The sequence below is a fragment of the Rhinolophus sinicus genome, linkage group LG17 (assembly GCF_036562045.2).
Source record: "Rhinolophus sinicus isolate RSC01 linkage group LG17, ASM3656204v1, whole genome shotgun sequence".
Taxonomy (NCBI): Eukaryota; Metazoa; Chordata; class Mammalia; order Chiroptera; family Rhinolophidae; genus Rhinolophus; species Rhinolophus sinicus.
The window spans coordinates 6,239,212-6,257,349 of NC_133766.1; the positions used below are offsets into that span (position 1 = coordinate 6,239,212).

The 18,138-nt window shown below is 46.6% G+C and overlaps 1 protein-coding gene across 1 annotated transcript; it reads right to left on the minus strand.

Annotated features, from left to right (window-relative positions):
- Positions 1 to 266: 266 nt before the first annotated feature.
- SERPINC1 (serpin family C member 1) lies at positions 267 to 10,356 on the minus strand. The gene is made up of 7 exons (XM_019725093.2): positions 10,199 to 10,356; positions 7,875 to 8,244; positions 7,353 to 7,568; positions 6,524 to 6,661; positions 4,208 to 4,598; positions 3,196 to 3,260; positions 267 to 521 (listed from the first exon to the last, which is right to left on the minus strand). Exons 1-7 carry the CDS (start codon positions 10,237 to 10,239, stop codon positions 345 to 347), a joined length of 1,398 nt encoding a protein of 465 aa, XP_019580652.2. The 5' UTR covers positions 10,240 to 10,356; the 3' UTR covers positions 267 to 344.
- Between the last annotated feature and the right edge of the window lie 7,782 nt (positions 10,357 to 18,138).

Here is an 18,138-nt window from a genome sequence, read left to right on the forward strand (position 1 = left end):
TTTGAATCTCTGTCTTTTCTGTACATAGCTTAATTTGTTTTAAATTGTTGGATTCTTTTACTGTGACAGGACTACCAAGATTTCAAGCCCCTCTCCCTGGCCCTCGCATGACGATGCAGTGACATGTCTCCCTCCTTCACGGTCTTGACCCACGTGTGCTCACTGGTAGAGAGCAATTGAAAGCATCGTTTTACCAAATGCCAGTAGCATCACCATGAGTTTCTCCCTTCCTTGTCTTCATTCCAGGTGGCAATGTCCATTCATAATTGTGAGATGGGAGTAATTGTATTTATTTTTACCTCTCATGACAAACCAAAGTAAGAAGAGGTGCAGAGAATAACACTTTAGTTAACACAAGGGTTGGCTACTCTGCCCATGAAGATAATGGTGTTCAGAGCGACTTCCCTGATGAGAACCAGGAAGGGCCTGTTGGCCTTGAAGGTGACCCTGTTGGGGTTCAGCGAACGGCCGGCAATCACGATGGCGGTGCTAGCTGCTGCTTCACTGCCTTCCTCATTTACCTGCGGGTCAGACAGGAAACAAACTGCTGTGTTATGCAGGCAGATCATCCAAAGACACAACAATCCCTCAAAATGCTATTTGTTACCCAGTAGAAGATACATTTGGATCAGGTCGGGTTCCCTCCGGAACCCTACTTTTACTCATTCTTCCATCCAATGAATACTGATGTAAGCACTTGTGTTCGAATAATAATTTCCATTCAGATAACTGCTGAACCAGAAATCTGGATGTATACAACGGTGTCACATTTCTGGCTGGCACCATCGGATGTGGTATTACAAGAGGATTATCTTGTACTTGATGCTAAAATAGATTTTGACTCAAGATCAGAGCTCTGTAGCTGAAATAGTACCGCTTTCAGAGCATCAACATCCCAGATAAAATGCCCCCAAGCAGCCACTCAGGTACTCTGGCTGCATGAGATGAGTGTTTCCTGGAGTAATAGACTGAAACGGTGGTGTCTGAACTTGCTGATAAGCAGAACCGTCATGGGTGTAGAGGGGGACTCCTTCAGGACATTGTACTTGGGGACCCAGAATATCACGAAAACTCTGTCCCTGCTTCTTAATGAAAGGCACTTCAGATCCTGAGCTTTGCGGAGCTGATTGACGGTGCGCTCTCCCTCCTCCTCGCTCTTCCTCTCTCCTCCCTGCCCCTCCTCCCCATCTTCCATACTACCTATTTTATGATCATTCTAGGACCAAATTTATGAGCAGACTGGAGCTTTTATAAGACCAGGATCCTTTTATTCAAATCAGATTCTGGTTTTTAATGACTGCCCAGGAGATCTACAATCAGTTGGGGTCCTATGTGTTGGGTTCCCAAGGTTTTCAAGGAAAACAACTTTGTTCTAAGAGCCACGGAGAAACCTGGCATCATTGTATAGTGGGCTCAGGTGGATAAAATGAATCCAGACCTTCGCTTCTCCCCAGTAGTAAGTCAATGCCCTCCAGGATGTCTGAGCTGACCACTTTTATTTGGGGTCCTGAGAAGAGGATTTTCAATCATAGTTGATGCCCTGAGTACGCATCTTCCCTTGCAGACATTCTAAGTGGAAGGGGGTGACAGTAGTATTGTTCATTCTTCCGAAACCATTAATTCAGTACATGTTAGATCCCTTGTTATGATCTCAATATCTTAAGTGACATCCCTCTCCTTTCGCTGTTGTCCTACTATCTGACATCTATTGACTGTCCTGTGCGTTACATATCCACATGAAGGATTTTGGCACCTAGCTCATAGCCCCCACGCCTGCTATCATTTGACCAAGACAATTAAAATAGCTCGGTAGGAGACCCAGTAGACACCCTAACCTCCCATTTCTTTCATCTCATCAAACCCAGTGAGCGTTACCTTCAAGTCTACGTGAGCAAACCAGTCCCATGGCTACACCGCAGACCTGCCATTTCTCAGCACAAGGACACATTATCCTTCTCTCAGACAGAACCTGTTTTTTCAGGCCATCACATTTTCTCACTCCTGTTACAATGAATTTTGTCCTCCTTTCCCTTGACACCTCCACTTTCCTCCTAACTACGTATTTCCCACCGAGCTTGGACCCTGTGACTAGATTTACTGGCACCAGGCTTTGGAACCATTCTGACCACAGCCTGCCTTCTTTGTGATTTCCTCAACCCTGTGACCTTTTCTAACATGGGCCCATCTCATTTCTCCCAGAGCCTGGTTCCCCAAGGAACAGTCTACACAACCTGCTCGTGCATCAAAAACCGCTGGAGGTGCTTTGAAAATATATCTGGATTCTCAGGCCTCATCCTGGACTCGACAAGAGTCAAGCCCCCAAGTAACTAATGCTACTGGTATTTGTTTGAGAACCGGAAGTTCTGCAGGCTTTACACAGCTGTTACTGCAGTAAAGGGGTCCGTGGCACCCTAGTCGGAGCAATACCAGGTTAACAATAAACATTGAAGTGCTTTCTTCACTGTGGAACTTCTCAGACTTCAACCTGCCAGTGTGCATTAATTCTTGTTAATTTCCCAAGAAGAGGGCATACACTGATTTCACCACCTAACTTTCTGTTATCTGCAGGGTGGTCTAGAGCTGTCGTTCTCTGGAGCCCAATTCAGGACATGATCCCCACTCACCAGGGGAACCTTACCATCCATTTGTTCTCCAACCATATAATTCGGCACGTGCCTTCATTATCCTGTCCAGATTCCTCAGGGAGAAGTAAGCTATGGTCACAACATCTCAATCTCCTTGATAGATACTTTCCACCATCTTAAAACTTCTCCCTGGGTTCCCACAGGCTCGTACTCTCCTGATTCTCTTCCTCTGAATGCCTTCTTAGGGGCCTTTGCTGGCTCCTTTTCCTGTGTCACCTTCCCCTGACTGTTCGTGTGCCTGTTTGACCTGCTTCAGGAGTGATAGTGGGAGGAAGGGGGGACCAATTCGACCCCGAGGGCTTCAGGGCCCGGCCGTATTATAGCAGGCCTCACTGAGGAGTGGGCTACAGCTTTGGGGCCGGGACACTGGACACATGGCCTTTCCACAGTTGTCTCCTGCTGTTCATGCGTCTGCTGTCTATACCATGAGAATGAATAGAGCAAGAACTCCCAAGTGACAAATCACATGAGATATCAATGTATGAATAATAAAGTAAAGCAGGAATGAAAAAACAGCCGAAGAAGAAAGAGCCAAAGGAGGTGTACTCACCTCGAGAAATGCCTTATGGAATGCATCTGAGACGTAAAGGTCGTCCCGGCCTCCTGCAACAATACCTAGAGGGAAAGCCAGAGAAGACTCGGTGAGGTGGGAGACAGTTGGCTTCAACCCACAGAAGGGAATTCAGTTTGAGTTCAGAGGTCCTTTGGGCTTTTTTGAAAAACTGGAAGAAATCCTGGAGCCTCACCTAACCATACCCCCGATACAATTACGTGTTAAAAACAATAAAGTACTTTGGGCTTATTCAGCCTGGCTCCTGGGAATTAATCTCATACTTCAGTTCTTAGGTGGGAATGGGGGGGTCAGGGGATTCTGTTCTTCAAGAAAAACTTATTCCACCGAGTAAGAATGTCTTTCTTTCCAGTCTGGCAACATTTTTTAAGAGCGGGATTGGTTTTCAGACCCAGCTTAAAGGACAGCCCATTAAAGGTAAATCCAGTTACTTAACACTGTAAAGTTCTTGTTAAAAAAGAGATATTTTAGTTTATATTTTTAAAGGACGGTGGGTTGGAAGAACCGAGCCAACTGAACACCATTACTGAAGTATCACAACGGGGAAGAGTTTGGCTGTATCTGTCTAAGTGACCATAAGGAAACCACACAAGCCCTTTGGAAGATTAGGTGAGGGGCTACTAAATGTCAGCTAGGACTATCTTGTGGGACCCAGACGTCCCCAGCTCTTCTTAATCCTGTCTGTCTGTACTGTGAATTCCGACGCCTTTTCAAGTTCTTCTCTACCAGGTCCTATCTCCTCTATCAGTGACAGACTCAAAGGGTTCCCATGCCGGCAGAGCCCAGGGAGATTCAAGAGCTAACTCCCCCTTTTCCAGAAGAGAAAATGGAAACCTCGAGAGGAAGAGAGATTTCCCTGAGTTAGCAGTAAAACTGGGCTTAGCAGCCAGGTGTCCTGACTGGTTGCTCTTTTTCCCTTTCTCCGAGTCTTCTACCTTTGGTCAGACTGCCGTGGGGGCAGAGAGAGGAGGAAAGGCCTTCCACGACTAACCCGGGAGCTTGGCCTTGTCGGGGTCGAACAGGTCGGCCAGGCCCATGTCTTGCAGCTGGTCCTTCACGCTGAAGCTGTCCTCAATGCGGAAGCGCGGCATGTGGACCACCAGCAGCGTCTCCGCCAGCTCGTCCAGCCACTCCTGCAGCACCTCCGGCGTCAGCTCCTGCTCCACCTTGGCCAGGCGCTTCTCAGGCTTGGGCAGGATGAGCACCATCGTGATGTCGTCACCCTTGAAGGGCAACTCGAGCACCTGGGTGCCTTCCGCCACGCGCCGGTAGCGAAACTTGCCTTCCTGGAACATCATGGATGTATAGCACGACCCCCCATCAGCCTTATAGAAAAGTTCCCTCCTTGTGTTCTCGGGGCTGAACTTCGACTTCCACAGGCCCTGGAGGAAAACACCAGGTGGGAGAATCACAAAACCATCCCTAGGAGAAGACTGACATTCTTTTATTACGTTAACCGGTAAATAGAATTATCAGGAAAAGAGACCAGAGGGATATGCGTGAAAAGGTGAGCAATGACTGCGTCAGAGTGATGGAATCCTGAGAGTTTTCTTTCTGTGACCTTTCCTGTATTTCCCAGCTTGTTAGCAGTGACTATTTACTTGTATAACGAGAAAAGCTAAAACTGAAACCAAGAACATCCTATTGGCCTCTCACAAGTCTCTTCTTGAGTTGAAATCTAATTGCCTCTTGCTGTTTGCCTCCCATCAGCCTCTTCCTCCAAGGCCGTTCTCCAAAACGCTGGGCTCTGCCCCGTGAATACAGGCCACACACAGATAATAACCCAGGGCGTCCTCTGCCAGGCAGAGGGGAGTCCTGGCCAAGTTCCTGTTTAGAGAGGGAGGGGATAGAGACACTCCTTTGAATTTCGGTTGTCATTTCCATTCCTTGTCATCATCTGCTCTTTGATTTGGGGACAAGTCATTGAACTCTTTGAGAGGGGGTCTTCATCTGTAAAGTTAGGAGCTGGTGGTTACCAGTATTTGTAGGGCGTTTACTGTGCCAGGCACTGCTCTGGGCATTCTTCCTGTGTTAGCTTAGTCATTCCCCTCAGTAGCTGTGTTATTAATTATCACCACTTTATAAATGCAGAAAGTGGGGCATAGAAAGGTCTCAGGTAACTAGTCCAAGTTCACGCAGTCAGAAATGGAAGAGTCTGGATTAAAACTAAGTAACCTGTCGGAGGGGCCCAAGGTCTTCTTTGTGACGTTAGGAAGATCAGGAGGGCTAATAAATGGCCAAGTGTTCCGCAAACTGTAAAGGGCGATGCACACGGTGGAAACACAGCCTACTCCACTCTTGGGGAGAGGAACACCCTGATTGGCAGAGTGGTTGGCTACAGCAGTGACTGGCTAACCTCCTGGGCCCTGACGGGGGAGGGGCTGCATATGGGGCACGATCCCGGAGGGGCAAATGTGCCACCATTCTGCCTGCCTTAACCGCAGTGTCCGTGAGCTGTGTATTCCCTGCACCCTCTCCCTCATCTTCCTTCCTGATTGTAATCAACTTGGAACAGTCTTTAGAATTCTCGACTCGGAGAAAGACAAGGCCATCTGCATGATCGAATCACAGGGTCCCTGCAATGTTTGAGGTTCGGAAGCTTCAGGCGAGGGGAACCTGGAGTCACTGCAGAAGCTGCTCCAGGGGACGGAGGAAATCTCATCGCTGAGGGTTGTTCATAGACTCAGTCATCTTGTTCCAGATTTCAAAATGGAGTTAACTGGACAGCAGACTTGTCACATAGCGGTGATGAGAATTCATCACTGCTCATGCCTTGCTGCAGGGCATGCTGGGCTGTGAGGCTGGACACTGCCTTGGGCCCAGAGACATTACTACTGTGTTTCCCTGAAAATAAGACTTAGCTGGACCATCAGCCCTAATGCATCTTTCGGAGCAAAAATTAATATAAGACCCAGTATTCTATTGTATTCTATTATATTGTATTATATTATATTATATTATATTATATTATATCATGTTATGTTATATTAATTACTATAAAGACCTGGTCTTACTTTAATATAAGACTGGGTCTTTTATAAACTTTTGCTCCAAAAGAGCATTAGAGCTGATGGTCCGGCGAGGTCTTATTTTCGGGGAAACATGGTAGCATCCCCTGGACCTCACCCCAGCAGCCACAGCCCTAGGCAGGGTTCTAGACTCTTAGCAAATTTGTATTTATGCCCAGACCATGCATGTACCATTTTTCAGAAGTGATCTACCTACACGTGCCCGATGGAGTGAAAGAGGGGGAGCTGGAGGGCAAGAAGTCACCCTGGGGTCTCTGTAGGACCACTCTGAGCAGTACCTTGAAGTAAATGGTATTGACCAGCACCAGGACGGTGAGCTCGTTAATAGCATCCGGGGGAATGACCTCAGTGATACGCCCTTCCGTCTTATTGGATATCCACTGGTTGATGGTCACTCTGGACGACTCTGCATTTTCCTGAGGAGAACAGGAAACAAACCTATTCACCTGTGCTGTTCAGTCGTCTTCTCTATTCCCCATGCAGCATTTTACTTTATTCATCATCCCTCTGCCCTTTCACCCATTTGGTTAAGCCATCACTCTAGCCCAGATTGGGGAACCCTCACATACCTAGTGTAGTGACATGAATTCACAACAGTTTAGGTTTCCAAACCCTGTTCTATGGGAAGCTAATGAGTGACGGGATGGGGGAGGGGGCAGAGGGATGCCCATGTGGTCAACAATGTCTGAGAAATGCTGATTGAATACAGTCAATAGATTCCTTTATTCCAGGACCCCTCAGTACACTTAACAGGTTCATGGATCCCCAAGAGGAGAATATAACATGCACCATGCACCAATTTTATTTGACCATGGTAACCTTTAAAAATTGAATTAAATAAGGTATCTTGTAGGACGGGAATCTCCAGAACATCTTTTGGTATGTATGTGAGGAACTTATTACTTGGACAACTTTTTCGGAGCAGCCACACCAATCTATAGATACCACTGACTTTTCTGGTTTCCGGCAAGAGTAAGGATTCCCGGGGATCTGGCTTACAGTCACCCCGACACCTGCCTTTCACTTGCATAGCAGTGTTCATTTGGGTCCTGCTTCTCTAAGTGGAAAGGAAGAATTCTGAGGTCAGGGATGACGTCTGCAACTCACCTTGAAGTCCAGGGGCTGGAGCTTGGCTCCATACACCACCTCACTGATGTCCTGGTAGGTCTCATTGAAGGTAAGGGATTTGTCTCCAAAAAGGCGGTTGGCTGATACCAACTGGGAGGATTTATTGGCTTTTCGATAGAGTCGGCAGTTCAGTTTGGCAAAGAAAAAGTGGATCTGATCAGATGTTTTCTCGGAGATGGTATCAAATTTAAAAACCTGTAGAAGCCAAAAGAAAATGCTGTTGGGTCTGATGGGGCATCCGGGCTAACGTGGTGAGCACGTTGCAGTCAGCCCCAGACCGAGTGCCACCTCTGGTGTGACCTCCTTCAAATACAGTGCCTGGCACAACATAAATGTTCCACTCATGCTTTCTAAATGTATACATGGCTAAAAGAAGAATAAAGGGTAGGAAGGAGAAAGGAAAAAAGAAACACAAGGAGACTGGGATACGACCTAAGGTCTCTAAAGGGCTCCAGGCCAATACATAGTAAGGACACTGGGCAGAAGGGCTGTGGACTGTACCTCCATCAACTGTTTGAGGGTGTTGTTACAGGCACCCAGCTTGGTCATTGCAAAAGCTGTGGAGATACTCAAGGGTGACAAGAAAATGTTGTCATTGTCATTCTTGGAGTCTGCCAGGTGTTGATAGAAGGTGGTGGCAAAGTTGGAATTGGCCTTGGACAGTTCCCAGACCCGCCGGTTGGTGGCCTCGGGAATCTTCTGGTCTGAGCCCTCGTCCTCAGTTGCCTTCTTCTCTGAGGAGCGGTAAATGCACATGGGATTCACAGGAATGTCCCGAGGCTTGGCAGTGCAGATGTCCTCTATGGGGCTCCAGTGACAGGTCACACAACCCCAGAGACCAAGGAGCAGCAAGGAGAGAAGACATACCCTCCTACAGGGGGACAAAAAGCTGAGTTAAGCTAGGCTGGGAGACCCCCTATCCCCACTGCCCAGCCCAGACTTGGCCTAGGAGAGCTTAGGACGCCAGCCCGCCCAGTGTGGCCTTGTGCTTTGTAAAGTACAGAGCCCAGGACGAGTCCAGTCCTGGATTCCTAGTGAGTGGATAGTTCCACTTGCCTGGACATAGTCATGTCGAAATTAGAATCAACTATTGAAGCAACTGATGCTTACTCAAGTATTGTGTGCCCAACGCCCCATGCTGAGAGGAAGAAAGAATGCAAAGCCTCCAGCTGTGACATGGGATGTGCACACATGAAAAACAGTGCCCAGTGAAGAGTGAGGCTTGTAGGAGGAGCTGTTTACAGAGCTGCCTAGGGAGGCCTCAGAAATGGATGGACTTTACCCTGGGTGTCAGGGTTGGAAGGAGTTTGATTGGTACCATGGAGAGATTTCAGATACAAGCAGGGTGAGAAGGAATGAATGGGGCAGAGGCGCTATCTGTGTGGGGAGGACCTCGGAACAGTAGCTCCAGCCCCAGCCTTCCGCTGAGCTCCAGACCGATTGTTGGCTGCACAATTCCACCTGGACGTCCTGCACATTCCTTCCTTAGTGAAATACGGCCAAGCTGAACTTGCCAATTTCCCCACATACCTGTTTCTCCTTCCATGTCCGCCAACTCAGCAGATGGGCCCCTCATGCACCCTGCAGTCCAATCCAGACCCCTGGGGGTCACCCTGATTCCTCCCTCACCCTCATTTAGTCAGACCCTAGATTTGATCGATTCTGTTTCCTTGCCCTCTTACTGCCTTAGTTCAGGCCTCATCCTTTTCTGTGGCCTGGAAATTGTAATAGCTTCCAACATGGGTTCACTAAAAGTAAATGAAACTAATTTCACTTTTTAAAAAATGAGACCATGAGATTGGTGAATTAGGAGAATTGTGACACCCAAGTAAGCAAAGCAGGAGATAAACACTGTGGTATTCCGTAGATAAGACAGGTGTGGGGGGAGCGGGGGCAGGGGCTTCCTGTGGCGGACTTGGGTCCCTCCGTCTAGGGAAGGGAGTGTGCATTGAGGACCAAGCCTTCTGTCTTCCCCTGGCAGAAACAGACAGGCATGCAGTGCGGAAAGGATTAGCTGAGGAGGTCGGCTGGGCCAGTGTGGGCCTGGCTGGTGGGAGCTGGGGGGACTTGGCTTCGTGTGTGAGCTGAAGCCAACTCTGTAGCTGTTTGAAGAACACAGGCCTCGAGTGGGAGAGAAGTGGAGGCACTGAGGGAGCTGTGGAAGGCGGGGTGAAGAAGCAGAGACAGAATCTTGTCATTCATCTCCCCCTCTTGCTGCCTACTCTTTCCCGTCTTGTCCCTCACCTACATTTGGAAATACAAGTAGAGGCTGGGAGCTCTGTTAAGCACAAAGAAAAACCAAGGTAATCGAGCCATAGCCTTCCTGTTAGCTTCCTACAGCAACCCAGATCAAGGCGATGTGTGTAGTGTTGAGGGAGGAGAGGGCTGCTGTCCTTTCGTCAGTCAAAGGTCACCGAGATCTTGGGGTGGGAGGTGGGGGGCAACCAAGGGGAAGGAGGAGCGAAAAGGGTGTCAGGAGGTCCTCACAGTTTAAAATTTGCCCTCATTTCAGATGTAGACCAAGCCCTGGAGTTCCCGTTGGAGGGTCTCCTGGACTGTGAGGGCTGGTGCGGTGTCTTCACACAGGGAAGAAAGACGTCCTGTTTCTTGAGCTAAGAACCCAAGGTGTGGCTTAGGGAAAGGCCTGACCCCAAGGCGGGTGAGAGGGAGGGCGCTGGGAATGACGTCCTCCAAACAAGTTCTTTGATTGTAACCACCAGGGAGAGGGCTTGGTCTCCTCGAAGGTGTCAAGGTCACCTTCCTGAGTCCTTCAGAGGTCAGAAGACCCACTGAGGGCACGGAAAGGGGAAGCTCACCCCTCTTACCTTTTTCCAGCAGCTGCAGTTCCTATCCCATTGGAAAACATGGCCGCTAATCCTCCACGGGGCTGGGCAAGTGAGGATAGTGTGGTCTGAGGCAGTCCCTCTGGAAACTGGCTCTTTCCTCCCAATCTAACTGAGGTTCCAGAGGCGAAGGTGGGGGAGAGGCAGGGGAGGAGGGGAGGACTGAGGTCAAAGGTTGATGACCAGACTCAGGGTTAAGCAAAGTGTGGAGCCCCATGTTGTTTAATTAGTAGAGAAGTTTTAAAGTTCAGTCAGGCCCAGGGAAAGCAAGGCCCACCTTTCTTACCCGTATTCCCTCTATCTCTTCCTCATCTTTATCATAGAAAAGGAAAAGGAGAATGTGTTCACAAACTCAAATTAGGTCAGAAAATGCCTGACTGAGGAGAACTTTGCAGGATTCTTTTTTCCTGGTTACCCAAACCAGGAGTAGAAAATAGATGAATATAACTAGCCAAGTTGAGTGTCTGGAAAGTTCTAGCCTTCCACCTGCTCAGTGCAATACCCTTTCTTTCACAGGTTTCTTTAGGAGAAGCAAGAGAGAGTCCATATTATCTAATCAGAGCGGGAAGAAGAGGAATTTTCTGGAACAAAGTGCTACTTTCAGGCCTCTAACAGTCAACGCATCTGTGAACCAGATCAGGACACACGATGGTTACACCTGTGGTCCGCAGATGGAGCCCTTCCCCGCTCAGCCCTGAAGTGACGGGAGGAGAGCACAAGAGCACAAGTATCTTTGGGGTGCATGCCAACGATATTTCTAAGGTGGATGAGCTGGTTGGGAGGTACTTAACACAATTCGACTGGGGGTCAGGAGGCAGTGTGTGGGGCCGGTAAAATCATACAACTGCTGCAATACCTTTTTGAAAGCAAACAAACCAAATTACTTTTTTTGCATGCATTGTTATTTTCACTTATTTTAGTAAAGTTGGGGGAGGTGAAATGAATTCAAACTAATGGACATAAAGGGCCCGTTTATTTATATTTTCCTCTTCCTAAAGAGCCAAACACAGTACCACCAGGATTGCTACAACAGTTCACAGGGTACATCTGCACCTTCTGTGTGGAGACTCTTTGAAGTTGGTACAGTCATAGGAATTCTAGAGAGTTCTCTAATCATGAAACAGGAAATCTCTATCTGGACTGAAGCTGTGTGTAAGTTCTTGGCTGATTTAGAGCCTGGACACCTTACGGACTCCCATGTGCAGTGCGAACAGTTACAAGGACCTGTCCTAAAGGACCCGAGGATGCTTAGAGGCTCCTTGTCACTCCAGATTAAAGACAATTGAAAATTCTCCTGTCCAACCACTTGTGTCCAGTACCTGGGCATTACCTGGGCAATACCTGGGCATTGTTCTAGGGGCTGGGGACCCCAGTCAGAGGAGACATGCAATGATCACATAAAGAATCAGTGTATGAATCAGTCAGTATTAACAGAAGCCATGGGGAAAAATACAACAGGGCAAGGGGATAGAAAGTGATGGGGGAAGGTGGGGAGGTTACCATTTTAGAAAGGGTGGTAGCAAAGGCCTCCCTAATGAATTGCTGCAGGGGTGCAGAATGCTCAATAACCCTTCGAAGGGAAATCTGGCAATACCAACATTACAAGTGAATTTACCCTTTGAGCTGGAAGTCCCACCTCAGGAATGTCTCCCACAGAGATTCCTGCATGGGTATGCATGAGATCACCAACTGTAACCTGATTTGTAACAGCAAAAGATTAGAAACAACTTCCATCTACAAGAGACCAGTTAAATAAACCAAGGTACCTCACCCACTGGAAAACTAAGCCCTGGTCAGAAAGGATGAGTTTCCTCTCTGTGTGCTGCCAGGGAAGAGCTTCAGGATAACTCATGGGGGAAAAGCAAGCTGCTGAGCAGTGTCTCTAGTATGTCACCTTTTGTATCACAAAGTGGGAATGGCGGGGCTGAGGGGTGGGCACCCGAAATGGGAGGAAGACTTGCCAACATCAACCTCCTTATTCCACTTTCTACTTTTGAACATGTCAATGTATTTACCCCTCCTCAAAAGGCCTTGACTTTATGAGCAGAAGGGGATCAGTGTTGTATTCCACAGAGGCCTGGGGAGAGGGGACTTCAGGGCATGTTGGAGGTAGAGGCAGCACCAGAGAGGAACGAGAAGCAGGCTGAGCCCCTGGCTGGTGACAAAGGAGAAAAGGTGAGTGAGACCAGCCCAGTTCAGTGTCCGAAGGTGGAATAGAGCTGCTGCTTAGCTGTGCCCTGCCTGGCAAAAACTTTCTAATGGCAGTATAATATTCCATTGCCTATAATTTAACTATTCCCTCTATTAGTTTAGGTCAAATTCTTTAAATCTTTGAATATGATAATAACAGGTGCCATTTTAAGCACTTACTATACATATATGTTTATATATAAAAGAACACAGTTATTACAGAATTCTATAAAATATCATGTGAAAAAGAGTTTTGTTATATTTTGAAATACTGATTGGTTAAGATCAGAGGAGACAGTGATTAGGACTGAACTATCCAGAAAAATCACAGTATGTTAACAAAGGCATTAAAAGAGATTCAAGTCCAAGGTCTGTATGCACTCTGCATTGATGTGTAAGCAGAGACAAAATCATGAGGAAGTCTGCCTCATCAAAATGATTGATGCTCTGGTTCCTAGAATGGCAGGGAAAGTCACAGGGCGCCAGGCTGAAGCCCTGGCTTTGTCACATATCGTTAGCTATGTGATCTTGGTTGTGCAGCTCACCTCTCTCAGGGTCACATTTTTTAAATCTCTGAATGGGGACAGAGTATTGATCTCTCAGGGATTTTTAAGGATTAAAGATCATCCATGGGTCTACTGTGATAGAGTTCACATAGTTACATTTCCTCCTGGGAACACAGCTGAATTCTCCTTCCCAGCCTCCCCTAGTTAGGTGGGGACACAGGATTACATTCTGGGTAATGGGGTGTTGCTGGCCATGAAGTATGCCATTTCCAGCAGAGTCTCCTAAAATGGCCCCCACAGTCCTCCAAGCTCTGTCTCCATGTTCAGGATAGATGACTTCAGGACTTTGAAGAACATGGAGGATATATCCATCATCCAACTTGGCGGCTAAATGACTGTACTCCCAGAAGGCCCTCATTAGACTATGACGTGAACATAAATTTGACTACGGCTACAGTTGTATAGAAGTTAGCTGGTACCCAAATCCTACAGAAATGCTGCGATGTGGTTTCCTTTTTCCATTATTAACTAGTAGCTTCTGAGTAGCACATAATATTAAAGGGAAGTCTACTGTCTGACAACCCAAGTGCCATTTGATCTACTTAGGTCAATTAAATTAGTCAGCAATGTTTATGGAACCTGATATGCCAAGGTCTGTTCTAGACACCGAGAATAGAATGGTAAATTTCATGTGGTCCCTGCCTTTACGTAGCAAATATTCTAGTGACTGAAACAGAAAATAAACAAGCTAATGTACATACCCACATACAGACACACACACACACACACACACATATGTTTTTTTGTGGTGTGTGTTTTTTAACTTACTACGTGCCAGGATCCATGCTAAGTGCTGTGCAGGCATTAGCTTATATAACTCTCTTGTCAGCTCTACCAGGAAGATCCTATTCTGCTCAGTTTAGAGATGAGAAAACGGCTGTTCACAAGGGTTAAGAACTTGCCCCAAATTACAAAGCTGGCAAAGCTGAGATGCAAATCCTTGTCTGCCTGTCTCACAGGTCTTGGGCTCCTACATGATGACTGTGAAGAAAACATCCATGTCTTTTTGTCCAATTGTTTTCTTGGGGCAGGGTTTATGACATGCCACCATCTGGATAGTCTCTTCAAGTTTGTCCATGATTCCCTCAAAATCCAGGGCCTAGAAATGAACCCAGGAACTGCCACCTTTTTCTGTGGTTACCCATATTTCAGTAGAAAACATTCTCTGATGCACATTCCGAATGTGCTTCTGAGTTGTTCTTCTGGGGTCCTTCACACCAGCCTAGTCTGGTTCTCACTGCTCACACCTGTTCTTGCCTGTCTCTGTCTAGATTTTGATGACCTGAGTCCCCTTCCTCTTGATTCGTCTTAGGTGGTTTGATGAGGAAAGGAAAAGAGAGCGTGTATGCAGGGCTCTGGGTGACTATCTATCTATCTATCTATCTATCTATCTATCTATCTAATCATCTGTCTTTCCCCCACACACACACTGTCATTAGTATTCTGTAGTGTTTTAATCATTGTAAATATTTAATATATAAAAGTATGTTTAAATCAAATTCTTCATGGAAACTGGTAACCCTTTCTGGAACTGGAGGCAGACTTCGGAACTTTTACCAAGTACATACTAGTTTTTGAAAAGGCTTCCCCACATCTGAGTGGAAGCTCGCAGGACAGCTCTTTGCTTTGCTGTGTTAAGGGTAGGTGTGGGGAGCCAGGAAAAGGAAAGAATATAGCATCCAATCACCCTCTCTCTTTTTTAATACTTCGAGATCAGTAATACAATAAACATTCCCCTCTCCCTAGCCCTGCCTCCAGTCTCAAGAGCAGCTCCTATGAGCAGGTTATTCAGCTGGTCCTTGCCACTGCCTCACATCCGGGGCTATTCTATTCTTTCCTTTGGGTCCAAGAGGAAGACCTTGGTGGGGTGCAAACAGCAGAGCTGAGCTCCTGCTGTAGTTACTGTGTAACTCAGAGCTTAACTTCCATGGAAATTTGGCAAAACATCTAACACAAAAACCAGAGTTGCCTGTAACTCTCCCCGGCTTCCAGTTTACTAGGTGGTTGTGACATTTTAATTAAGGTGAAATAAAGTTTATCAAAATAAATCCTGCATTATCATTTGGCAGCTTTCAGGTGAGACTTTCAAAGCATCTTACTGGAATTTGTTTAGATTCTCACAACCGTTAGAAAGTTCAGTTTTGGTTTTAGGGAAACCAAATCAAAACAAATATTTACTGAACACGTGCAGTGCGCATGCTACTGGGTCTTGAATGTACCATATACCCAATAAATATTTGTGTTTGAAGAAACCCAGGTTCAGAGTAATTTTGCTGACTTGTTAACAGGAAAATACTTTCAATTCTTCCCCAGTGGAAAGTGATCAAGTAAAGTAAAACATGCTTACTTATTCACAGGAATTGACCCCTTGAAAGAACAGAAACACTGAGCAAGGGTATTGCTGAGGGACTGAGCAAGAGAGTGGCATGGAGTCAAAGCTCATTGCTTCAACATTAGCTCAGGAAGTTGTAGGTGGTGAAAGAGAAATAGAGAGACAAGGGGAGGAGACAGAGCCCAGAGGTCAAGGTCCTAGGAGAAAGTTTCCGGAGAGGGGATGGGTTGGACAGGCCTAGGGAGAAACGCATAGTAAAGCTACGGCCAAGGGTTTGTGTTTTGATCAGTACAGGTCAGTTATGTGACTGACGCCTGCTTCTCACCTCTGCCAAGGGCTGCTCTAGCAGATGTGACCAAGTCTGTTTGAGGGATGAGGCAGAAATGAGGGACACATGGCTGGTTTCAGGCCCTTCCCCAATGGTCAGCATTGCAAACCAGCAGATGCCGCCTGGGCACCAGTTATTCTAACTTCAAACAGAAACAAGCTCCAGGACTCACCTCTTAGTTGGTCTTAGGTGAATTTCCATAGGGAAGCTCAGTGAACCAGCGAATGGTGCTGCTCGGTTAGAGAAATGGGCCCGCCCACTCTGCAGAAGCGGCCCGTCCTGTCCAAGGCCCAGGAGTTCATCAGGTTCCCTAGCTTGTTGTCAGGATAAGAAAAGGCCCAGTCAGTTAGAGGATGACAAGCACAACTGTCGACTGAGGAAAACCAGGGGGCACCTTTTGGATCACAATAACCTGCACATTTTTGGACTTGGGAGGAGAGGAAGGCAATGATGAACTGTGAAGACTGAATGTTTGGTAATTCCAGTCACACTGGTGGCCTGTTCTCAAGTTGTGCCTCAATCAAACACCGTCTTAGAAGTTCTGTCCTCTTTAACCCCATTGTCCCGTGCGGCTCTCATGGTTTCTTACAAGTCCACTGCAACAGAGTCGTGGCTGGGCTCTGCCTCAGACCCTGTTCCACTTCAAATCACAATAATCACATCACTCTCTGGCTTAACATCTTTACGGTGTTTAATTGCTAAAGGACAAATCTAGAAGACTCAATGATACGCAAAGCTTTTCAAGACCCGGGCCAGCCTAAGTTTTCTAGCTTTGCCGAATTCCCTAAGTCCCATTACAAGGCCACCTGCTTTCATGATGGTATATGTGCTCCCAGGCTGCAGTCGCCACTCTCTACCTTGTTCAACACACAAACCCTTCTACACCTTTCAGGACCCATGCTTCAGACGTAAGCTTTCCTGAATCACCTTGCTCCCTCAGCCCTACACGTTTTCTTTCAAGTGACTACTACTTAGCACTCCAGGTAGTGCTAATTACGCACGTCACACATACCATTCATTTCATACAAATTTAAGTCTGATGAGCAGAAACTGGATCTTTCTGCTAAAATTGCCTATCACATAGAGCCTTACTACACACTGGCACAACCTGGGGGCAGTAGAGCGCAGGCCCCACTCCACACCTGCTGGGACAATAACCGCTTTCCTCCGAGCCCCAGGTGAACTGCCTGCGAATTAGGCTTGCGAAGCAGTGAGACAAATGACCCAATAAATGTGAACCAACAGGCACAAATCTGATCCTTCATTCTGCTCTCAGCCCTTCCTAGGATTCCATTCACTAAAATCCAGACACCTTGGCATTGTACCCACAGGCCTCCGGGACCTGGCTCTGCCTCAAGTCAAGCCACTGTTCCCTTCCTCTACTCTCGCCTCAGTGACCTTCGTTTCCGTAACACAGGTGCTTTCTTCATTCAGAGTTCACACGTCTTGTTTTCTCTGACTAGGAGTCTCTGTCTCCAACACCCCGCCCCCAATTCTTCAAGTCTTACCTTCAATGTAACTTCCTTGGGAAAGACTGTGCTGCCCAACCAGCAAAGTGAGGTCTTCTTTGTGGTCTCACAGCTCCTCACTCGTCTGGGGACAATCATGGTTGAATAATTCTTTGGTAATTCTGTCTAGTGTGTTGGAGATGATTGTTACCGATTTTTAAACTGTATACATGTCAAGTTCGGTAAATGGAGTCTAAGCTCCGTGAGGTCAGAAACAGTACTTTCTCTTGGTCCTCTATGTAGTGTCCATATAGGGAGTACCCAATAAATTCCTTTAGTAAATAGTGCAATGGGTGTTCAGCGACAAGTGAAAAAAGTGTTGTTCCAAATAAGGGTGGCAGCCATTAACTAAATGAGCCACCATGTTGGAAAGCAGAGGGCTTTACTAATCCATTATTGCCGATTAGCTGGTTACTGGGACTGACAGGCTAATGCACACACAAAAGTACTCACTCATCTGCAAGTTTTAGTCAAAGGGGTCAGAAAGTAGCCTATTGCTTGTGAACAAGGTAGGCCTGGGTAAGTGGTAAAGGCAGCAGGTCTGGTTGTGGAATCCCCGTTGGAGATTTTATAACATTGAAGGACGGTTGCAGTCATCACTACCCTTCATACCTTGTGAACTTTTTTTTTTTAAACTCCGGCCCCTTCCCTTGAGGTCAGATCCAGTACCAATGGGCACCTGATTGCTAATTGTTGGTAGTAAATAACTTCCACTGGTAATGTGTATTTTTCTTTTAAAAGTATTTAGTAATTTTAAAGGAAACTCCAACTACTATTAGTTACGCATTTTTAAAAAATATGGACATTTTCTTCTATAATCACACTATTATTACACTCAACAGACATGTTATTTCCTAGTATTATCTAACACCCAATACTTAAATCAAACTTTGCTAATTACATCAAAAATGTATTTGTACATCTGGTTTGTTGGAATCAGAATCCAAACCGAGTCCCCATGTTGCATCTGCTTTTGGCATCTTTTAAGTTTCTTTTAG